Below are 23073 nucleotides of genomic sequence, written 5' to 3'. Positions count from 1 at the left end.
TTCTTGCCACCTCCATCTTTTCCATGTGTCCAAATCTTATACATCCTGCCCAAACTGGATCTGTCCTGCCTCCTCGGTGAAGACAGGAGAGGCAGTTCGAGCATTGGACCCCAAGTCCTTGCCTCCCATCACTGAGTCAGGTGACCTGATAGCCATGCTTCCAGCAAGGGGACTTCTGTGGCAATAGAGTTCAAATATGATGGACTAGCCGAGTCACCTGGGAGAATCTTAATATATAGATTCCTGGGCCTCACTCCCAGCCTGTAGATCTACATTATTAAGTGTCCCAGGGGATTCTGAAGCAGGAGGTCCTAGGCCCACACAGAGAAATACCTGCAAGGAGCGTCCCTCCTTGCCCAGGCTGCCTCCCGGGACACTGCTTCTACACTTGTCCAGCCTAAGGGCATCCCTCCCATTGGCTGTGTTCACTGGCATCCACTCTGCACCCAGTCCAGTTCATGGGGCTCGGGGTCCCAGGGTTTGAATTTCCAGTTCATGGGAGTCCCACTCAACGGGACCCCTGCACCACTTAAGCTCTTTCTACACAAAGGGGATAATGAGTCCTGCCCTGCCCACTTCACTGGGTTGTTGTTTTAATGGAATGAGATAAGGGACGTAAAAGTGCTCTGATGGCTCTAAGGTTGGAAATCTAAGGGAGTGTTATCACTGTCCATTGGGCAATGATTCACTGACTGCCTTGTGATTTCTCCCCTGTATTGTCCACCATCCTTATTAAGATCTCACAAATCTACTTAACTGTTCCCAGGCTTCCCTCCATTCTAGCGGTGAGCCTGCAGGCTCCTCAGCAGTTCGAGTCCACAGCATCCTTTCCATCCTTTGCACATTGCAGTCCACGAGCTGAGGAGATGGCTGCACTGACTGGCTGCCTTCAGCTTGTTCAAGAGAGTGTGCATCCTTCTGCAACATGGCCAGAGCTGCTTTTTGAGGTTTCTGTTGGTGGACAGAGACAGGGTTTCTTCTAGGTGGAGCAAAGCTGACCTGGATAGTTGGGAACCCTGACTGCAGCTTCATTAACACCGGCTGACTTGTATTCCTAGGGCACTGTCAGTGAGGCCCTAGGAGTCAGTCATTGTCCTGGGGGGAATGGGTGAGATCCCTCTCCTGTCATTAGGCTGAGTATGATGTGAAAGTTCCCGGACCATCCCTCAGTCCCTTTATTTGCGTTACCTATTGCTTGGGTACCATACCACCTCAAAACTGAGGGGCTTAAAACAACACTGTTACTTCCTACGAATCTGTGGTCAACGGGATTCAGCTGGGCGGTTCTTCTGCTCCACGTAGCTGACTCACTCCTACGCCCAGCTGGGAGCCTGGCTAGATGGAAGGACAAGAGGCCTCATGTCCTCCACGGTTTTTCTCCACGTGGCCTCTCACCATTCAGTAGGCTAGCCGAGCTTCTTTACAACATAGCAGCTGGCGTCTAAGAGGACAAGCCCCACTGGGCACTTCCTCATCAAGCCCCTCCATGTGCTATACTTGCTAATGTCCCATTGGCTCACACAAGTCACATGACCGAACCGAACGTCAATGTGGGAGGGGAATAAGTGAGGTCAGGAGGACCAGGAGGTACATTTCATTGGGGCCACTGATGTTATAATTCACCACAACCTCACTTTCTAGTCTTTCTTGGGAAGTCACCCAAACACTTCATGGAACAGGATAGCAGCCAGGCCAGGCGTTTGTGTTCACTTGCTCTCTTTCCTCTGGCACCCTGTGCTGCTCGCCCTGCCACCGCCTGGGCTTGGCGGTCTGGGGTGTGACTTGGTGAGGTTACACAGACCACGCAGGCTCCGCTGCTCTGTGCCAGTGGTGATTTCTGCCCCTGAGTGACCACAGCCTGTAGGAGGAGATGCAGAGGCCTGGCGGGTAAGCGGCTCCTCTATTATTTTCCCTCTGCAGGAGCTCAGCTTCACACAGCTGTTGCCTCTTTTGCGTTGGTTCTAGCCTTCTCTTTCTGGGGGCGGCCTCCAGAGAAGCCTCGGGAAGTCCGTGCACACAGCACCCAGGCCCCACAAAGATGGGGCCACGGACATCATTGTCCTCCACACCTGCTTGAGTTGCCTGTGGGTCTCTGCTGCCAGCTGGACCCATGTGGGGACGCATATGGGGCAGGAGTGCTGGAGACGTGGGACCAGATCTCATTCTCACCTCCAAATCCCCCTCCTCATCTCTGACCATGTGGTGGGGCACTGGGGTGACCACTGATGCCCTGTGGGCTTGGGGCACACCCTGGGTCCCTTCAGAGTTCCCCAGGCACTGGCCGGCTGACCCTGCAGGTAGACGCACACCCAGGCAGTGTGGGGAGAAGCAGTTCCCGTGGCTTCCTCACGCATCTGTGCTCTCATCTCAAACTGTTAGCTCCATTTTCCAGAAGGGATCTTTATGTTTCACCTCAGGCTGAATCTTTCATGTCATATGTATGCAGGGGGAGGACTGACTGGACAGTCTTTAAGAATCTGGAAAATGGTATTTCTACCCTTTGGGAGAAAACTTGAAAATCTGTCCAGAGTGACTAGAATACTGATCTATAGCATCCTCTCGCTGCAGCCTTGGGGCAATGGAAATCGTCCCCTCTGAGCTGGTGCTTGGGGACATGCGGGCTCAGAAGTTCCAGGGCACAGCAGACACGTCTGCGTATCTTTGGAGGGGAGATGTCGTGAGAAGACACTCGTGCCCCACACCCCCGTGGCCTTTGCCAAAGCGCAGAATACGCATTCTGTTCACGCTGTTGGTGACAGACAGTGATGATGCTGTGAGCGTCTTTATGTGAAGATGTATCTAAAAGCCAGCTTGGCTCTCAGATGGAACGCTCACCTTCAGTGGGGCTCCACAGGCTCCGGGGGCTTCTAATTTAGTTCTGCAGACTGCGGAGGCCGCAGAGGCTCTATTTTGCTGGAGTGTCTGTCCTGTGATTGATTTGAGCTGAGCCAGAAACCCTGGGGCTTTGTTCTGTTCTATCATGGAAATGATCCAAAGAGTGACTTCCTTTCTCGGAGGCTGATCCAGCTCAGATCTGGGGCGGTCAACGCTCCCCTGGCATTGACCAGTCTGAAACTCTGAGTCAGTGGTACAGCTGCTGGGGTTCATGCTACTGTCCATGATCTATGCTTATGGGAAGCAGCAGAAGTCCCCCAAATCCAATATGGAGTTGTATTTATGTAACTTGAGTCCACTTCACCAATCTGCACCTACAAAATAAGGCTTGATGTCTCCTACTTATGGCAGGAAGCTCACCACCAGAAATGGGTCGTCCTCACAGTGTCTACTGGTTATTTCTTGAGTCTCTGAGCAGGGACTCCCCAAACAAGGGTGATAAGTGGAGTCACTGTGTTGACCGCCTTGTCCCCCTCTCTGCTTTCCCCTCGCTTTGTGTCCCCACTGCCTGCTGCTGGCACAGCTGTTGAGAGGTGCCTCACTGGGGTCTGTCACAGAAGTGCCCAGGGTGCCATTCTGGATCCTTCCAGAGCTGAAGCCTGGGCAGAGCAGGGAGAAGACTCTCCTCTCTGCCCTGAGGAGAATTTGTCTCCGGGGCCCCAGAGCAGCCCTTATGGCCAGCATCTTGTAGATCCACTCTTGAATAGTTGAATCAGCTCCAGGAGGTCCCTCATTGTCCAGACCTTCACAGGGTCTCAAGAAAAACACTCCTGGCAGTTTCTGGCCATCGCTCCTCTACACACAGAAATGCCAAACAGCCCCAGGGGAGGGTAGGGCAGAGAAGTCCTAGGTCACTTTTGTGTTCATCAGGACTCTGAGGATGTAAATGACATCCAGAAACCCAGTGCAAAAGAGCTTCAACAAAAATGGGGTTGATTTGGCGCAAAACTGAGAAGGCCTCTGGAACAGTTCGGCAGAGGTAAGGCAGAGCGCCTGGACGAGGATGTCGCATGGCTCCCTCTCTTCCCCTCCCCACCGTTCCCCCGCTTCTCTTCTTCCCTCTGGTCTCCTCTCCCTCTCCCCCTCCTATGTCCACTTCTCTCTCCTTCGTTTCTCATCTCTGGCATTGTTCACAGACAGTCCCTGTCTGTGTGGCAGGAAGGGGTCTACTGGTGTCACAGATTCACATTCTCTTGTTCCTGACCCTTCTTGAAAAAAGCACTTCTCTTTCCCAGTCCACAAGTATCTGAATGTCAAGGCAGGAACCGATCGCCTTGCTTGGGGCTGCCTTGGTTTCAGGGGCACTGGGTACTCTGGTCAGCTGGGTTGGGATCAGAGGCTGGCCTTGGCCTGGGGGAAGGTGAGATCTGTTTCCCGCCAAAGGGGAGGTCACAGCTCCCCCATACAGAGCTGACAGGCCCCATGCCCTCCCCTGCCCTCCGCCCTGCCTTCCCTCAGCTTAGTCTGCATGTCCACCTGCTCTGGAGGTGGTGGGAGTGGAAGTGGCAGAGTTAGCAGGGGGGGTCTGTCCTGATGGTGTCCGTCTGCACTTAGACACCAGCAAGCGTCCTGGTGAACTTTTACCTGGAGAATTTAAGCTGCCTTCTTTTGCCTTCTATGTCCCCACTGCGGGGGTGGGTGGCCACTGGCCTGGGTATGTGTGGGGTCTGTGCCACCAGACCCAAGGGCCTCTTTTGTCAGTGGCCTCGCTGATGCTGCGTCCCTGTCAAGACACAGCGGGCTCTGTGTGACCCAGTTGTCTGACGCAGACACTCTGAGGACGTGGAATCCACGCTTCTTAAATTTTTGTGCACTTTGCCCTCTGGGGGGCCTTCCTCCTCCTCCTCCTCATGCCTCCCTGGTTCAGGGGCCCTGGAGGGGCCGGCAGCTTTGGATGTCCTTCCTGGATGCCAAAGGGAGGGAGGCCAAAGGCTGGGCGAGGATGTGGCCTTCCAGCATGGTCCTCCCTTCTATGGGCATCCGGCCGCTTTTCCTCCACAGGTAGGGCCAGGCTGCCTGACCTCTCTGTCCTTAGGACCGAGCCTCCGTTCCACCCCACCCCAGTCTCAGGGGAGCCTTTCTGGGTAGGGAGAGCCCTGCGCTCCTCGACCACCAAACACCATTTCTCTTAACCATTGATTCTTCCCTCAGTCCTCTCCCTTCTTTAAAGACACAGGTCTGGGGCCGGCCCATGGTGCAGCGGTTAAGTTCGCATGGATGCTTTGGCGGCCCGGGGTTTGCCAGTCCGGATCCCTGGTGTGGACATGGCACCACTCATCAAGTCATGCTGTGGCAGGCGTCCCATGGATAAAGTAGAGGAAGATGGGTACAGCTGTTAGCTCAGGGCCACCAGTCTTCCTCAGCAAAAAGAGGAGGGTTGGCAGTAGATGTTAGCTCAGGGCTTATCTTTCTCGAAAAAAAGAAGGAAAATTCAATAAAGACCCAGACCTTTGAGAACCCAAACCCAGGACACTTTTATTTTTTTCTTGTCTCTGTATCATTCATTTCCTAAAGCAGATGGCATAGGACATCCTAGCTGCCTGACTCCAGTGGGGAGGCAGAGGGAGAAATCCTAGACAAAGAGTCGGTAGGGATTTCTCCAGGAAGGGCCAGCCCAGGTGCCTCGGCTCCCAAGGACAAGGATGAGCTGGGCCAACCTTAGGAACTTGCTGTGCCTGCTGATGTGGGGTGGAAGGGGTTTTGCTGCCTAGTTAACAAGCCTGCGTGGATTTCATCCATATGTCTCCTACAGTCCCTTCCCTCTAGTGCATTCACCCTTCGGGGACGAGGGAAAGAGATGGAGTAAACATCCAACGGGCCTGCCTCCCTGCCTCAGAGGATCAAAACTCCTGATTCCTGCCGGCCCCTGGGGCCTCAACGCCTGCACTTTACAGAAGTGTCAATGAGCACTTTGAGGAGTGACAGGTGGCATCGCTGCTTATTTTTAACCAGTTGCTCGGTGCTCCAGAGCAGGGCAGGGTGTCTTGGCTTCTTGGGGGCACTCAGATGTGAAGGTCTTGTGGCCTTCCCAGATCTGTGGCCCCTGGGAGGAGCTTTCACAGAGTCGCGCCCACGTTAAGGAACCTCCTCCAGCCTGGAGTGTTGGCCAAGTTTTTGTCTTCGGGGCTCTGTCGGGAGGGAGGAAGGGGGATATTCCGTGATGGGCAGAGGAGGCTGGCCGTGCTTTCTCAAGTGTGTGAGTGAACGTCCTTTAGGAACAGCCCTGGGGACTAATTGGTGGTTTTTGCCCAGGAAGTGTCACTAGGATTTGTCGAGTCCTATTAGGAGCCATCAGAAGGTGACAGGTTGCTGGAGAACTTGCTGAATTAACCACTGGTTGCCCGGAGACCTGGACCGGGCTGCCGCTGCTGAGTCCCATAAGTGCCCCCAGCCGGGTCTACATGGGGGTTGAAGAATCCCATAGTAGCAGAAGGTGCTAGAACTGCGCCTCCTTCCATGCTGTGACTAGAAGGGAAACTGCACGTTTCCGCTGAAGCTGCACTGAGCTGCAGCAGGGGATGGCTTGCGTTTCCTGCAAACTCACCGGATTTTCAGAGTGCAGGGTGCCATCTGAAGAGTCCAGCAATGACTCGTTGAGTGACTACTCTTTAGCCTTGTGCTAGTGCACAATGGGGAATGAAACAGACCCAGACTCCCTCATGGAGCTTCCCCGGGAGCCATGGAGACAGACATGAGATGCGCACATTAATGTTATTGATGAAATAGTGACAAAGGTCCAGAGGGCTGCAGGGGCATGGGTAGGGTGCTCTGGGGCATGTGCAAGTCCAGGCAGAGTCTGTGCGCTTTGCAGGGAGGGCCTGGGCCCTGTCTCCTCCCCATGTCTGTCCTTGAGCCTCTCCCAGACTCCAATCTTCCCCCTGCTGTTTCCTTTCTCCAAGAGCTCCTTCTCCTGCCTGGCTAATTCCACACCAAGGAGATGGAGGAGCAGCGAGGGAGGGCGTCTGTGCCTGGAAATGCCCCGGGCTCTTGCCCCGGCTCCAGGCCGATAGCACTGCCAGCCCTCAGTTCCAAACCCTCTCCAATAGCTTTCCATGAAAGAGGGGTCCCTCTCCTCCCCCTACAGCCATCTGGCAGCCATGAATCCATTCTTGGACTACTCTCACCTCCCAGACATGACATCAAAGCCTAATGGATGGTTCTAGTTTTCCTTTCTGGTTTTTAATTACTTAGAGGGACTTGTTTTTCTTTATCTCCTTAAGGGACAGCTTTGAGACTTAGGTTTGATAGGAAAAGGGTGCCCCAGGATTTGAAAATGGGGTTGGCAGCTGCTTCTGGTTGAAGGCAGATAGGGAAATTGAATAATGCATCTTAGAAATGTTTATTAGCATTCTGATGAAGATAAGTGAGGGATCTGAAAGGAAATCTTCCAGAAGTGTTGGTAATTTGTCCCCTGGATAAGTCAATTGCTCTTCCTACAAAGCACATCAGCCTCCCCATTCAGAGTCCAGGCTTAAAAAGGAGCCCCACTGGATGCATAAGTACTTCATCCCCAGGACCTGGCGAAGGACTCAGTACATACCTGCTGAACGAAGTCAGTCATCATCTGCAGGCTCTGGGGCCATGGGGCCGGGGATGAGTATCTGAGAAAAGCGGCACGTCTTCTCTTTAGAACAACGCACCATCACTGAGACAAGCACACAAGCTGATGAGCACTTTAGGATTTGCAAGTTCTCTGAAATCCATTCATGGACGCCCCCACGGACCCCCAGTGAAAAACTCCTGGACCAGAGTTGACATCTGTAAAGCTCCTTGCACATACAGTATGCCCCCTGTATGCACGGACGCCTCTGCTTCCTTCTTGTTTGAGCACTGGGTGGGAGAGCTGGGCGGCCCACAGGGGGAGCCACATTTCCAGGCCTCTTCCCCAGTAACCCGTCTTGGGCTGCCAGGGGCCCAACAAACACCAGCTTCCCCCCCCCCCCCCCCAAAATTGTGAAGATTTGGCAAGACTGGGCCTATATTCCTCATGGCAACGGTTGGCTGGGCTGAGTGTCTGTGGCCTGCTTTAGGCGGGGCATGGCTGTCCAGTTTGTCATGGTTCCTCCCCACAGCCCCAATGCTGGGACCACCTTCAGCTCTGTTTATCACCCCATTTGATTTGCTCTTTTTTAAGGGAATTATTACACAAAACACGTCTACCTCTGAAGATATACTGTATATCACGAAACACAAGCCCCCTCATACATGTACACATATAAAACACACACACACATGCACACGCACACACATATTTTGCCCTTCCAGGTGTCTGCAGAACATCTGAATTTGGATCCCCATCCACCTCTTCCTCACGGGGTTGCTGTGAGGGGTCAGTGGCCTGATGCAGAACCCTCAGCACGGTGCCTGGTACACAGCAAGCGCTCACTCAAGACATCTGGCTAGTGTTACTAGTGTTTCCTTGGGGCCAGTGGGCTCTCCTGGAATCCAAAGGCATCTTCTCCAGGCTGCTCAGAAGCGCATTGTTCGGGACCGGGGCGCCCTCTGGTGGCTGCTCTCCCTGCTCACAACCTGGCCCCTCGCTCAGAAAGATTTGTGGCTGGATTTCACCAGGCACCCACTCCTCTCCCACACCGTGGGAGGGGGTCAGAGGTGGGGCAGGAGAAAATGTTCTGCTTCCCACCCATTTCCGTTGCCTCCCTCCTGACCTTGGCGAGGTTGGGGTCACCAGGTCTGGGGAGAGAAGGAGGGGCTTGGAGGTGGGGTCCTGGCTGCCTGACTCAGGGGGCAGTACCTTTCCCCCTTGTACCTGCCCCATTCTCCTCCCAGAGCAGCGCCTGCAAAGGCCTCCTCCAGGCAGGGCGCAGGGCGGCCAGGGAACAGCGCATCCAAAGAGGCTTCTCCGGCTATGATGAGGTAATTTTATTTCTTTCCATTTTAGGTAAAAATAGTAAATACAAGATAATCTTAATAAAGGTAAAAATACATCATTTGGATTTTGTTGTTGTTCTCTAAACAGTGTTACCTACAGTACAATTTTTGATTTAGGATTTTTAAACTTTTTTTTTTTATAAACAAATAGAACTATTTTGCTATTAGGCTATCTGTGTTCTCATCTGGCACTTAAGAATAGATCACAGGTCACCTCCCGGTTCTGTGTGGACATGTGTGGGGGCGGGGAGAGGGAGGGAGAAGGGGAGCATGGGATGAGGTGGTTTGTCTTCCAGGGATGCAGACAGAGCTGCCATCCCGTGTGCAGTGGGAGGGCACATGTGTGCATCCAAGATGGCCTTTCCTGCCCTGGCCACAGGGACGTATGTCACTGTGACTGGACCGAAGGTCTCACATGTGTGTCGGGGGGACATTTCCTCCCCTCCTCCTGTGGTTGCGTTTCTCACCCAGCAGCCTAGATTCACAACAGTTCTGGGTCCAGGCAGGCCCCTGGGCTGCAGATGTCAGCAAGGCTGCTCAGGATGGAGCCAGTGGGTCTCTTTAGTGTCCTAGAGGAATGGGCCTGGGACCCTTCCCCACCAGGTTGGTGACCAGGGCATCCAACCTGGCCTTGGAATGCTGGTAGAAATCACAGATGCCACCGCGAGCTGCTAAATGTCTTTGCCCTTGTTCACTCTCAGGTGGTCTTTGTTTAAATTCTTTCCAAATTTCTCACTAAGCTGTTGGATCAGGTCTGCCAGCTCACCGGTAGCTTGAGATTTCTCTTCAAGAAGTTCATAGCGCAGGCTGGAGATATCTTGCTTGATTTCCTTCAGTTCGCCTGCAAGGACAGAGGAGATCTTGGTGAGTACGCACAGGCAGAAGGGGCTCATCCCACATGCATCAGGGGTGGGCATCTTTCCAGCAGAATGTAGGGTTGGTGGTCCAGCCCATCAGGGTTGAGGTGAGGGGATGGGAGCTCAGTTTTGACCTAAGCACCACCCTGTTCCTCCCCATGATGGACACATTCATCCATTTCAAACCCTTCTCCTCCCATTTCTGGGAAAGCTGTCCTCTCCGTTAAGGGTTTGGGTTGATGGAGGGGTCAAGATCAGGGTTGTGAACTGCTAGTACCTATTTCACATCATGATCGTTAGAATGTTATCCTGGAGCCACTAAAGGCAGATTTCAAGACTCTGAGCAACACCCCTGTTCCTAATATTTGTTTTAATGATGCTCCATGTTTTGTTCTGTTGTTGTCACTTGCAAAGAGGAGCAACTCCTAAGTGCAAAGGGAACAGCTCACACAGTGGACGGGGTCACAGCTCTGGTAGCCTCGCAGGACCGGGGTCCATCCAGACCATGCAGGCAGCACTGCCCCACCGAGGCAAGCTGCCACAGGCCCGCCTCCTCCTCCTTTCACAGCAGGGGACGACCCGGTGGGGACTTCCACTCACTTCCACAGTGAACCACATGGTTAGAAATCTGCGGGGGCCTGGCCTGCGGGAATCTTTTTAACCACAGAGGAGAGTTGAAAGGTTCTTTCCTGACATTATAGATACTGGACTTGGCTCCAGTGGGAGTCCACTGCCTGGGGAACACATTCCTATCTATTTTCTGGGTATGCCTCATATACAGAAAATGCAGGGCTCTTAAGGATATAGTTTGGCCAGTTTTGACCCATGCATACTTCCCTTATCTACTTTTTGTCAGGTGCTTCACTGAGCCCCAATTTCCTGGTATAATTCTAGAGGCATGAAACCCCACCTTCTATAATCAGTTCCATTCCTGTCAATCATAATTACACACTGCTTGAGACTGGCTGGCATGACACCTGGCAGTTTTAAGTTCAAGACTCAAAAGCATGGGTGGCCAGAGCCCCTAGAGAGTGAGCCCAGGGGTGGGTTCAGTCACTGTTGGTCTTCAGGCTGCACCCTGGATGGCCCAGGATGAAGCAGAGGGCCACTCAATGCCCAGGCTCTTCCAGTAGGCCCCTGTGGCCCAGGCGAGGGGGAGACGTAGTGCCTTCAGTCATGGAGGAAGCAGTTTGTAGGTAGCAAATATTTGTCCTTGGTGTCTCATGAAGATTAATTACCTGGTATAAGGTAATTTGCTTTCACTTAAGAGTAACTGCTTAAAATAGCCTGGAAAATAACCCAAACAGTGAAATAATGTAGTTCACAAACTTCAGTGAGCATCAGAAAGACCTGGTGCTCTTTTCAAAATGCAGACCCCCGGGCACCAGCCCAGAGATGCAGACTCATTAGGGCTGGATGGGGTCTGGGGTCTGCATTTTTAACAAGTGATTCTGACGCTGGGGTTACTTTGAGAAACACTGCTGGTTGTCAGACTCTGAGAGCCTGGAAGTGAGAGGAGAAAGCCAGCTAGCACGGAGGCAGGGGAAGCTTCTGAAAAAGGTGTATAGCTTGCTGCTGTCTATGTGCCCCCACGGAATGAGATATTCTGGACCATCCTGAACTCAAGGGGTGAGAGGCCAACTCAAGGCAGCCATCATTGCAGGAGGAGGAATAATTACCCACAGCCATCCTCCCAAAGATGGCCAGGTCCTAATCCCTGGTATCTGGTCTGTGAGTATGGAAATATTAGATGGCAAAAGAGAACTACAGTTGCAAATGGAATTAAGATTGATAATCAGCTCACCTTAAATAGGGAGATTATTTTGCATCATCCAACCTAATTACAAGTCTTTAAAAGTGGAAGAGGAAGGCAGAAGAGTGGGTCAGAGAGATGTGATGACAGAAGAGGCAAGAGAGGTGTCAGCGTGAGAAGCGTTCGATGCTCTGTTGCTGATTCTGAGATGAAGGGGCTACACGCAGACTGGAGGGCGGCCTCTGGGTTAGCCCTAAGGGCAGCCCCGGCTGACAGCCAGCCAGGGAACAGAGCCCTCAGCCCTACAACTGCCAGGAACCGCGCATTCTGCAGACACCGAGTGAGGAAGGAAACCGAGCCTCCCAGGGGCCTCCAGGCAGGGCCCTGCCGACAACACCTTGATTTTAGCCCCGTGAGACCATGTCCGACCTCTGACCTGCAGGAAACGAATCCAACCACTTACCTTCATTGACTTCATCATTTTCCCTATCCACCTGGGCCTTCAGGACATATCTTTTTATGAGCCGCTTCATGATTTTCTGAAATGTGAACATAAGGAAGGGATCAAACGACCTGGGTGAGCACAGAGGCAGCCTGCGTGGTACACACGACTCTTTCCTCTTGCAGAGCGCCGGGTCAGCGGTTGGGCATCCTCCCACGCCTGGTGCCTCACTTTTGAGGGGTGTCCTGCCCAGTGGGGGAAGCTGGGCCAGTGCAGCTATTTAACCTTTCCCCCCAGGATTCAATACCTCCTGACACTGGGATGTAAGAACAGGACACACCTAATGGCAGGAGGCCCAGCCAAGGAGACAGAGAGAGAATCCTCTAAGATCCATGGGTGTGGCTCCAGCGTCCTAAGCCTGACTCTACCCTGACCTTTGTGACCTTAGCCAGTCATGTCCTCTTCTCCGGGATTCAGCTCTGAAGCACTTTCTTCTATTTCAACAACTGACACGATCAGGAGGGAGTACTGAAGTCTTAGCAGGCCAGCCCAGGTGGGGCTGCGACTCTTTCAGGTGCTGTGCATGAGAGGAGATGGACTTAGGACAGAGTCGGGACCAGGCGTGGAGGACAAGTGCACTGTACCTTGGAAAATTCCTACCAGAGGCAGAGACAGATATAGCTGGGCCTCAGGAGGTTTTGCCAAAACACTGCTTCCCCGAAATCCCACACGTCTGGCCCTGCGCTGCCAGTCATGCTGGAGGGGAAGGGATGGGCCTGCAGGTTCCACTTATTATGCAGATACTGGATTCTTTCCAGCAAATGAGGCATGAATAAACCCTTTAGAGACATCCAGAATAGAGCCAAGTGTGAGAAAGACTGCAGGAGGTGAACTTTGGGTTTTGCCAGCTAGTCATTTCAGGGTTCTTGCGAAATCACAGGATTTAAAAATATTCTGGTAGCTGAGACTTCTGGCTCTTGCAAAGAGCTGAGCAGCACAGCAAAGACAGAGGGATTCCCTGCTCCTTGGTCATCCCTTCCTGGGACCTGCTCACCTGCTCATACTTGAGGCCTGAGGGGACAGAGGCAACATTTTCTAGATTGAAGGGCCCTGAATTCTGTCCCTAGCTTTGCTGTGTGACGTCAAGCAGGTTGCCAGGGTCTCTCTGACTACTTGGGCTCTGGAAAAGCTTCTGTGAGTGAAAAAGAAGTGACCTACTGGGACACAAAGAGCTGGAGGGCTTAACTCGTTATTATCACCAGCTGGTGGCTCTCTCAGTGCCTTTAATGGTGAGGAGGCATCTCCCAGCCCTGTGAGTCCAGGACTTCAGGTGAACCTGGCCAGGGCTCTCTACCGCGAGCTCTGAGTCAGCTCCTTTAGGCCAGGGCTGCCCCTGCTCCGCCCGAGGGCCGGTGGTCCAGGTTCACTGGCTCTGTGGTTTGAGCTGTGACCTGTTTCAGGTTGACCAGTTAAGTAGCAAGTTGCCTTCGTGCTGCCCCTTCTCAGAGGGGCCTGGGTCTTGTCATGTTAGTGGTTAAACTGCGTGCTAGAATTCTCACCACAGTCTTCTCATCAAGAAGGCAGGTTCCCTACGTTCTAAGAATAGATGCCTTTCCATGGGGCTCAGTAATGCTCTTTTCACTTTGAATGGGAAAAACAAAACAAAAAGATCTTTGTCCTGAATCAGTTCTCATGGGAAAAAAGAAACAACTCAGATACCCAAATATCTAACATTCTTACTGAATAAGGAATTCAGAAGTATTCTCCCATGGTAAACTTTCAGGCTGACACAAGTCAAGGGGATCTAGTTAAAGTTTGTTGACTTTTTAAGGAAAACTTCAAGAATTAAGCGTTCTTTGGTCTCTGGATCCATCAGTTAAAGAGTGTGTATGTTGATGATGTAAAATTATCAGCCAGAGTTTGGAAGTGAAGAGTCGTCTTTTCTGTGATGGGGATGAGGGGCATCCTTTCATGCTACAGAGCAATCGCGGTCCTCCTGGCTGAGTGTGCACACTGTGTTTTACTGCAACATGAATAAACTGATTATTTAAAAAGATTCCGTAGTATGTGTTTACTATCAATACAAAACGTGCCCATCAAACTCCGTTTGTTTAGAATAGGCGAGGCCCCGCTCACAAGCCCCCTTTCAATGCAGAGTAGCCTTCCGGGAGGAAGAGAGGAAGGGTGGAAAAGAAGCAAAGACAGATGTATTGAGTCCTCCGTACACAACAGGAGTCGTGTTAGCCTCCTTGACCAAGTGTCCTGATTGGATCCTCCCAGAAACCCAGTGAGAGGGGGGTTGTCATCTCCATTTACAGATGAGGACACCAAGGCTCAGAGAGCAAGGTGACTTCTCTAAGGTCACACAGCCAAGGAAGTGGCAGATCTGGGATTTAACCAAAATAGAAACCAAAGCTGGGGCTTCGTCCAAGCTTGAGAAAAGGGTTAAGAGTAAGATGCTTTAGGGATGAGATGCAGGCAACTGGCTCCCATTGTCAAAGGGGGATTGGGCCACTTTGGGGTACATATTTGTCCTTTAAAAAAGCACAGTCTTTTATGCAGGAGGAAATCTCAGCTATATTTCAGAGGATGGATGGCTTTGTTTATTAGTACCCTGGGGATATTCCAATTAAAAAAATTGTTACCCTTGGGGCTGAGGGTCACTGGTATGTCATCATCACGAGTGCTCATGGCCCACTTTTGAACATGGCATGCTTGACCTGAGCTATGGTTTCTGCAGACCTGTGGCTCTAAAGGACAGAAGCAAAAGTTTACTTTTTTTTTTTTTGCCGAGGAAGATTTTCCCTGAGTTAAGTTCTGTGCCAGTCTTCCTCTACTTTGAACGTGGGATGCCACCACAGCATGGCTGACGAGTGGTGTAGGACCACGTCCAGGATCCAAACCCACAAACCTGGGCTGCTGAAGTGGAGCATACTGAACTTAACTGCTACGCTGTAGGGCAGGCCGTGCAAAGGTTTGCTTTTAAGCCTTTCACCATGCATTAGGATTACAGAAGCTTAATATGGAAGCAAATCGCATGAGCACTGCAGACATGCAGGAGCCTTTAACCTTCCTCCCCATCCCCACTTCACTCCCAGGAGCGATAGGTACACTAAAGGAGAACAGTGTGACTTCCTGTCAGTTGCTTAGAGACTTTGTGTCCTGATGGGGACCTAGCTTCCCCTCTGGTGTGTGCATGGTAGACAACTTGGGATCTGCAGGAGCAAGATGCTAGTCTTGCCCAGAAAGTCTGAAATGGTTAGAAAATGCCCAAAGTTCTATTTAATGTGGAGGCTATAGAGGATATCTGTTTCTAGAATAAATGGACATCAAAAGTCTCCCCTCCTTCACTATGTAGGGGAAAAGCTTGTTCCTTGGTGATGATTTTGAGATATTTCCTTGCTGTCTTCCATAGAGTTCTTTCTTTCATGAAGATAATAAACTTCCCCCTAGTTAACCTGTCCCTGTTGGTGGCAACTCTGTCCACCCTCCCTTCATGCATCTAGCAAGTGCTGGAGATGAGTATGTTTAGCAATATTACTCAGACAAAAGAACTAGCACTTGAGGATGAGAGTGAGATGCACATGGGTAAGAATGGCCTTGACACTGAGACCTACATCCAGGGGAGAAGGCACACAGTTCCCTCTGCCCAGACTCCGAGGGACCAGATGGCCTCGGGATGCTGCTGGTTGTGGGGAAAATGGTAAGTCTTTCTATGGAAGAGACAACTCTCTCTGTGCAACTTATGACCAAAACGAACAAGAGAACACATACAGGATGTTGAAGATGCTAAATGAAGTAAATCCAGAAGGAAGCAATGTTGCCACCTAGGAAAACAGAAATTGAGGAGCATTTGGAAGAAAGTGGGCAAAATGGATCCCACGACAAGTCATTTGTTAAACTGGGATTTATCACACACCAGGATAGAAGAAATCAGCATTGGCAAGTTGTCTACCCTATTTGCTTTGACCTCTATAGAAGAGGCATCTAGAAGGTGAAAAAGGGACTCCCCGCTGAGTGTGGGGAAGGGATTGCATCATGAAGGTTGGGGCTCATTTGAATGACGGGCTGTGCCTCGGTTCCGGGTTCACTTGGAATGCAGGTGGTTTGCTTTGCCCCAGAAGGAAATGCAGCTCTCAGAGTGAGGGTGTGGGGTCTGTACACACCCCAGCGAATTGAACAGTGGCTCTTGGAACAGGCAACGGTGGCTGTGAGAGGAGGCACATGTTGGCCACCTCACCAGCATTATAGTTTTGTTCCATTGTTTAGTCTCATGTCCACAGAGCCCAGACTAGAAAAAACATTGCTAAAGGAACCCAGTTTAGTGAAAAATAACAATTCAGATCCCCGGAAGCCTAAGCGAAGCAAAGCACGCAGAGCCTCTGTTCTGAGGGCACTGCCTTCCTTTACATGGAGAATCTCTCCAAAGAGCTGAAGCGTTGACAAGCTTAAAGCAAACAGCTCAAGCACTAAGTTTGAAAAGTCAAGAAGATCTACTGAAGAGACACAAAGGAGACAAGCTTAATAGCTACATGTACATGAACAACGGGGCTTTTGCCTTACTGGGAAGGCTACAGAACCCCTCAGAACCACGACAGTGTGAGAGGCTGACAGCATCCATACTCAGTGAGATGGCAGTGCCAGGTGTGGCCTGGATAGTAAGAAAGGGGGAGTGAATTGGGCACATTTGGAAGTTGCTCTGGGAAGAAGGCAATGCAACTTGGAAGGCCACCAGTGGGCCCAAGAAAACAGAAGAGCCGTTGTCAGGTCCTTGCCCAAATCCTTCCTTCTGCTCCGCTGGTTGCTGCCCGGTGATAGCAAAAGTAGCTCCTCCTGCTCCTTGCCTCCTCCCCACAGGCTCCAAAGGCTCAGATGGGTCTCTTCTTAGTGACTGTCAAAAACAGGCGTGATGGTGCAGCACGATGAAGATGGATAAGATGCAACACTATGAGGATGCCCAGTGCCTGGCAGTATGATATCGTAAAAGAAGGGTACCCCTTTGAGTCAGACAGATCTCAGTTCAACCAGCTGTGTGACCTTCACCACTGAGCCTCAATTCTCTCCTCTGTTAAACCGGATTGAAGACACAGCCTCTCTCACAGGAATATGGTGAGATTACACCTGGGTTAGGGTCTAGCCTGCTCCCAGCTGTCCTTTCGTGCCATCTCATGGTTTATTCTTATTTGAGCAGATGATGGTTCAGGAAGATGCCCAGACTTCTCCTAGCAGGGCTGAGCAAAGTACAAATGTGCAGATGCAAGGAGCTCTCTCCTCCTCTGTGCTGTCCTCTCTACCTCCTCTCTCTGAGGTCTACTAGCCCAGTTCTCCTTTCTTCTTTTCTGTGACAACTATTTGAATAAGTAGCCCCAGGCTTTTCTGGGTGGATTCACAAAATACAGGATGAGCAAGCTTTCCAAAGTCATCAGTAGCCTCAAGCCGCAAACCAGCCAGCCTCTGTAATCGCAGCAGGAAGCTCTTGGGGAGATTGAAGGCAGCGGGGACTCAACCAGTGATGATGAAGACAGAAATGGGATGGCTCTGAGACTGTTTTTGAAAATGGCCTCGTTCATGAAGGATTCATTCTGGTTACAGGACCGTCACCACACAATCAGTCTTCCTTTATCTCAGCAGCTGATGCTGCTCAAAACACATGAGAGATTTGGCCCTAACCCATTAGGGTTTTCTATCTTTTCTGTAACGCAGATAATCTATACTTCTCTCTGAGAAGCTCAGAAATAAAAATCCTTCCACTGACTAAAGGATTTGTCCTGTAAAATAACTCAAAGCAGATCCAACTAGTCAGGCCCAATTTTGTGCACAATTAAATACAAGATTTGCCCATTGCCAATTTTGAGCTGGTGTCATCTGATAAAACTGTGAGTACTTTGAGGGATGAGCCATTTCTTAATCGTCCACTTAAATCCTCCTAACTGCACAGCTGGCTTCTGAAATATGGACAGAGATTCAATTAGAGACCTGGGCCTGGAAGACGCTAAGCCTGTAATTGCTCCCTCTGAGACAGTGGCACCAGAGACACATCACCTGGGCCAAAGGAACACTCAGGACAGCTTCAGATTTACATCTGATAAGAAATGATCAGCATGGATAAAACTCCTGATCATTGAGAAGGGGAAGGTAGGAAAAGAATGGCCTGCACTTTTATAATCAATAACCTGTAGTTACCATCTATCACGGGCTCAGGCTGATTCACACTGATTCAGAGATTCAGCATTAATTTCCAGAAGCAATGAGAGGATTGCAAGCATAAAAGGGCCTCTAATTTTTGTAACAACAGACTTTGGCAGGCTGGCAGCCTAAGGTCAGGTATTCACTGAAGACACCAACATCCACCTGCTTGCTTCAGACAGATACCTGGGAATCATGCCGGGACCTGCCTCTCCTTCCCCCCATCCAAGGGTACACGCCAGGTCCTGTTGGCTGTATGTCCAGAACATATATTGAATGTGTCTGCTTTTCTCCATCACCCTACTCACACCCCAATCCAAGCCACCATCCTTTGCACCTGGATGACTGTCACATCCTCCTCACTGGTCTCCCTGCTTCCACTCTTGTCCCCACCTGTCTCCTCTCATTATAGCAGTTAGGTGATCCTCTTAAAGCATAAATAAAATTTTATCATCTTCTCCCTCCCCAAGGTTAAACTTCTCCCACTACCTTCCTAGACTGAATAGAGTAAAATCCATATCCTGACCTTGGCCTGGTCCACTGCCTTTTCCTCTGACCTCATTGTCCACCCCTCTCCCCTCTGGCTTTTGCTGATGCTTTTCCCCTGCCTGGAAGCCTCCACTGGCTGCTTCCTTCTCTTCTGTGAGGTCGTAGCTAACTGTCCTCTCCTTAAAGATGCCTCCTCTGATAACCATATCTAAACAGGGGATCCCTATTTTTCTCCATTTTTGAACCCCATTATTTTCTTCTTGGCACTTTTATTGATTTCAGGTTGTATATTTATTTGTGTGTTTGCTTGTTCATTGTCTCTCTTTCTCAGTGGACAGGAAGTACCACTAAGACAAGAACAATGTCTGTATCCCCAGGAAGTAGCACGATGCCTGGCATGTAGTAAGCACTCAATAAATATCTGTTGAAGTAAGGAAGGAATGAAGCTGTGTTCTGGAGGGATGACACAGCCATGTGACTAAATTGTGTCTTGATGGAGTCCACTTCCGCCCACACTTTGAAAAGGGGTGGGTACCTGGTATCTGGTGGGCTTGCTGAACGTGTTATTTGCTGTCAGGTTTTCAGAATTCCTCATGCCAGCCTGGTAGCGAGTCTTCTGGGGAAAAAATACAAAGTACACAATAGATACATACATCCATACATGGTAGGACTTGAACAGCTCCCACATATGGGGCAGTTTCTCAAAAGAGGACCCTCAAGAGGCCAATATACCCACGCTGCTTGGCTTCCTAGAACACCGTTCCTTGGGATATTAGTTCTGTAGGATGGCAACAGGTTACAGAATATTGTTTGGTCAACTTTATTTGGGAAGCATGGAATTAAAGTTCTATGGGTATCTTTCTGCCAGGACTCCTCAAAGATTTTAATGTGCTAATAAACACTGAGAATCTCCAGGAAGGGGAACAATGGGCAGGGAAGCTTTCTTCCCAGAGCGCATTCTCCAGATCCTTTCTGGGAAGAGCTATTCTACTTCCAGGTCCACTAAGGAGTCCCCTGAGTCAGGTCACGGCTCAGCCAGGCGGCTTGCTGAGCCCCCAGGCGTCCTCCTCTCCGAGGAACTGCAGGGGGAAAGGGAGCTTCTGCGGGCAGCCTCTGCTGGGGCTGCAGCTTTGCTGACGCGTCAGCAGATTCTGAAAAGCAACGGCCCCTCCAGGCTCCTGACTTCCCTTGTTATCAGGGACACCATCTGAATGAAACACACACAACCCCCTCCTTCCCCTCTGGCTGCCTTATTAGCCCCATAAACCCCATGCTACCTACCCTGAATTTGGAATTCAGCATGCCCATTTCAAGGTCATTTTCACAGCTTTTGGCCTTAGATTTGCAGAGTTTTATGAGGCACATCTTGATTCTCATTATGAGATAATAAAACGATTTAGGGCTTGGCACTAGATTAAAAGGAGCAGGTAGAGTTCTTCCTTCATCAAAATAAGACAGCCAGAGCTTTGCTCGGGCGAATTTCCATTCCACATCTGCATCCTCCTGTGGAACAAGGGGAACGACAACACACCATCAAAGGCCACGATTTAACAACTGAGCTCAGTCTGAGGAGTGGGGACGCAGCCTGCAAATTCGGAGAGATCTCTAAACAGGACTGATGCTTTTGTGGATGTTCTCCTTTGCTACAGAGACACCAGATGGGAAGTTTGCTCTTGCTAAAACCCTATGCAATTAGTCACCCGCAAAGATCTCCACCTAAATCCCTGGATTCATCTCTGAAAACCTCAGCCAGTTCCTCCTCCCTTATCCCCACTGGGGATTTTCATCCACATTTTTCACTTCCCACTTACCCAGGAACTTTTCTCCCTGTCACTTAATCTTGTGATCCGTTAACATTTACAGCTCTCCTAACTGATTCACCAACCACTCCAGGTCAAGGTATTAATCTTTTAGAGCATCGCTGCCTAACAGAAATATTTGGTGAGCCACATAGGTAAATTTAAATTTTCTAGTAGCCACATTACAAAAAGTAAAAAGGAACAAGCGAAATTAATTTCAGTGCTGTATTTCATTTAATCCAATAATCCAAAATGTTATCATTTCAGCGTGTAATCATTATAAAAAATTATTAATAAGATAGCTCCCTTTTTTTTTTCTCCCTGAGTCTTCAAAATGGGCATGTCTATTATACCTATAGCACATCTCAATTTGGACGAGCCACATTTCAAGGGCACAACAGGCACATGGGGTTAGGATGGCTACTATATTGGACACCACAGTGTTTCCTGTTGGTCAGAGTGCTGCCAAGGAGGATGTTAGAGATTCTGCATATGGAAGTCACGGGGAGCAAACCTGACTGTAGCTAGCAGGAGGGAGTCTGGCCATGCTCTCTTCCCTGGTGGTGGTAAGTTTAAACCCCAGGTCTGTCACTTCTGATGTGGTGTCAATGCCAGAATGCTGAGGGGCCCCCTGGGAGGCAGCAGGTGTGTTTTCTCTGTAAGCAGGCTCCTTAGGCCTCTGTCCTAGGAGGGCTGTTTGAGGCCAGGAAAGAGGCATGGGATTTGGAATCAGACAGACTCAGGCTCACAGCCCCTTACAAACCGTGTGACTTTAGGCAAGGGCCGTGGGCGCTCATCTGTCCGTGGAGATAACACTGCCTCCCTCACAGAGCCCTGAGACTGGCATTGAGTACGTGCTCCAGGAGCCGTGGGTTCCTCTCCCCACAGGCAATGGCTACACTTCAGGGGACCATGAACCCAGCAAGGGCCCACGTGAGGCTGCTGGGATGTGCCATGAGATAGAAGGTCATCACCAGCAGGCCCCACTATTTAATTTGCTTTTGCTGAGACCCCATCAGCACCTGGCCTGGTCTATGGGGACAGCCTATGTGGGTCTTTTAGATTGGCAGCTTTGTGAGGGCAGGGGTGACTCCTGGTGTCTGCTGTACCACAGAGAGGTGTACCTGGGACATCCGACCTGAGAGGAAGGGTGGTACAGTGGTGACAGCACGGCTCTGAAGCCTGCCTGGGTTCACATCCTGCCTCTGTTCCTTGCTAGCTGCGTGACCATGGCAGGTGGCTTGGCTGTTCTGGGCCTCAGTTTCCTCAGCTGTAAAATGAGGATAATAATATCTACCTCATAGGCTGTTGTGAGAATTAAAGGAGTTAACACATGAAAAACACTCAGTGTCAGACACTTAGGAACCCCTCAGTAAATATTTTTATCTCCGTAACTTAACACAGTGCCTAGTGGTCAACCTTTAGTCATTCAGCAAACATTTATTGAGCACCTACTGTGCACCTGGCATGTGCTAGGCAGGCACTGGGGAAGACAATCCATGTCCCGATGGAACATGCAGGCTGGCCAGCGCCATGGGTATGCTAAAGAGCTCATCAACTAGTCTCTTCCCTACATTCGTGCTAAGAGCTGTGGGAGGCTCTGGGTGCTGGGGCCCCTGACCTGGCCTGGCGGTCAAGGAAGGCTACCTTGGTGGCTGGTGTTTGAGCTGAGATCCAAGGGGCGAGTAGTTAGCTCTCAACCAGGTCAAGTGTGGGTGGGGTGGAGTTAGGAGTTAATTAGTGGAAGAGGCAGTGAGAAGCATAAACAACCCTTTCGAGAAAACTGGCAGTAAAGAACAAGAGAGAAAGAGGTTGAGAGCTGGAAAGTGAGAGCGAGGGAGGGTTTTTTGCAGTTACTTTTTGTTTTTTGCTTTTTAAGATCAAGAGACTTATTTAAATGCTGACAGGAAGGATTAGACAGAGAGAGAGAAGGTGAAGATGCCGGCGGAGAGGGAGAATGTGTAGGCACGGCCCCTGAGGAGGCAGGAGGGCTGGGAGCCAGGGCACATGGGCAGGGCTCTCGATGGAGGGCAGGTGCAGAGGCGGGCGGGTCTGTGGATTGGGATAATGGGTGCTCGAGATCTCCTGACTGAATAAACAAGCATTCTCATGGAAGGATTTACAAACATGTACTTCATCAGAGTTGAATGTGACCGTGAATACCAGGCACTTTCCGGGGGGCTCATTTCCCTTCTCTGGTCCTTGCACAGACCTCACCAGTGAGACGGGTGGGGGACATGTGCTCTCACCTGTCAAGGAGAAGGCCAGAGCCCAGTGGAGGGGGGGTGGGCTGCAGTGTGCTCTCTCCATCTCATGGCACCACGCTGTGGTGGGCTAACTTGACATCACAGCTGTGGGCTTTCCCACTCGTGCCCCAAACTAGTGGGCATGTCATGCCAAACACGTGGCTTTACATTCCACATTCATTTGGAGCAAAACACGAATTGCTTTCTAGGACGGGGCCGACCTTCCCAGGTGAGTGGTACAGAGAACCACAGATCATCCAGGCACCATCTGGTTTCTCTTACACATGGGGAAACTGAGGCCCAGAAGGGCAGGGAGGACTTATGAGCAATAGCTCATCCACATAGGTGACCAAACATGTAAAACACTTTAAAAAAAATATGTTTGTCCATAGACTCAGTGCTGCACTTGCCTGGGAGGTCGGCAGGGGGCGCTAAGGCTTCAAGGCCCAGCTCACTTCTTCCTCTCACCTCTCGCCTCCTTCCTTGCACGATCTATGCTCTTACAAGCCAGAATATA

General features: G+C 50.7%; 1 protein-coding gene across 1 annotated transcript in view; it reads right to left on the bottom strand.

Annotated features, from left to right (window-relative positions):
- Nucleotides 1–9455: 9455 nt before the first annotated feature.
- TRPC7 (transient receptor potential cation channel subfamily C member 7) overlaps nucleotides 9456–23073 on the bottom strand; it is a 294982-nt gene continuing 281364 nt past the window's right edge. The window contains exons 10-13 of the mRNA XM_046667789.1: nucleotides 19793–20014; nucleotides 19047–19127; nucleotides 11858–11933; nucleotides 9456–9625 (exon numbers count right to left, since the gene is read on the bottom strand). Coding sequence (XP_046523745.1) covers nucleotides 9456–9625; nucleotides 11858–11933; nucleotides 19047–19127; nucleotides 19793–20014 — 549 coding nt within the window. The remainder of the gene's footprint in view (nucleotides 9626–11857; nucleotides 11934–19046; nucleotides 19128–19792; nucleotides 20015–23073) is intronic.

Source organism: Equus quagga, chromosome 7 (assembly GCF_021613505.1).
Source record: "Equus quagga isolate Etosha38 chromosome 7, UCLA_HA_Equagga_1.0, whole genome shotgun sequence".
In the NCBI taxonomy this organism is placed as follows: Eukaryota; Metazoa; Chordata; class Mammalia; order Perissodactyla; family Equidae; genus Equus; species Equus quagga.
This window is presented reverse-complemented; position numbering and strand designations above follow the sequence as displayed.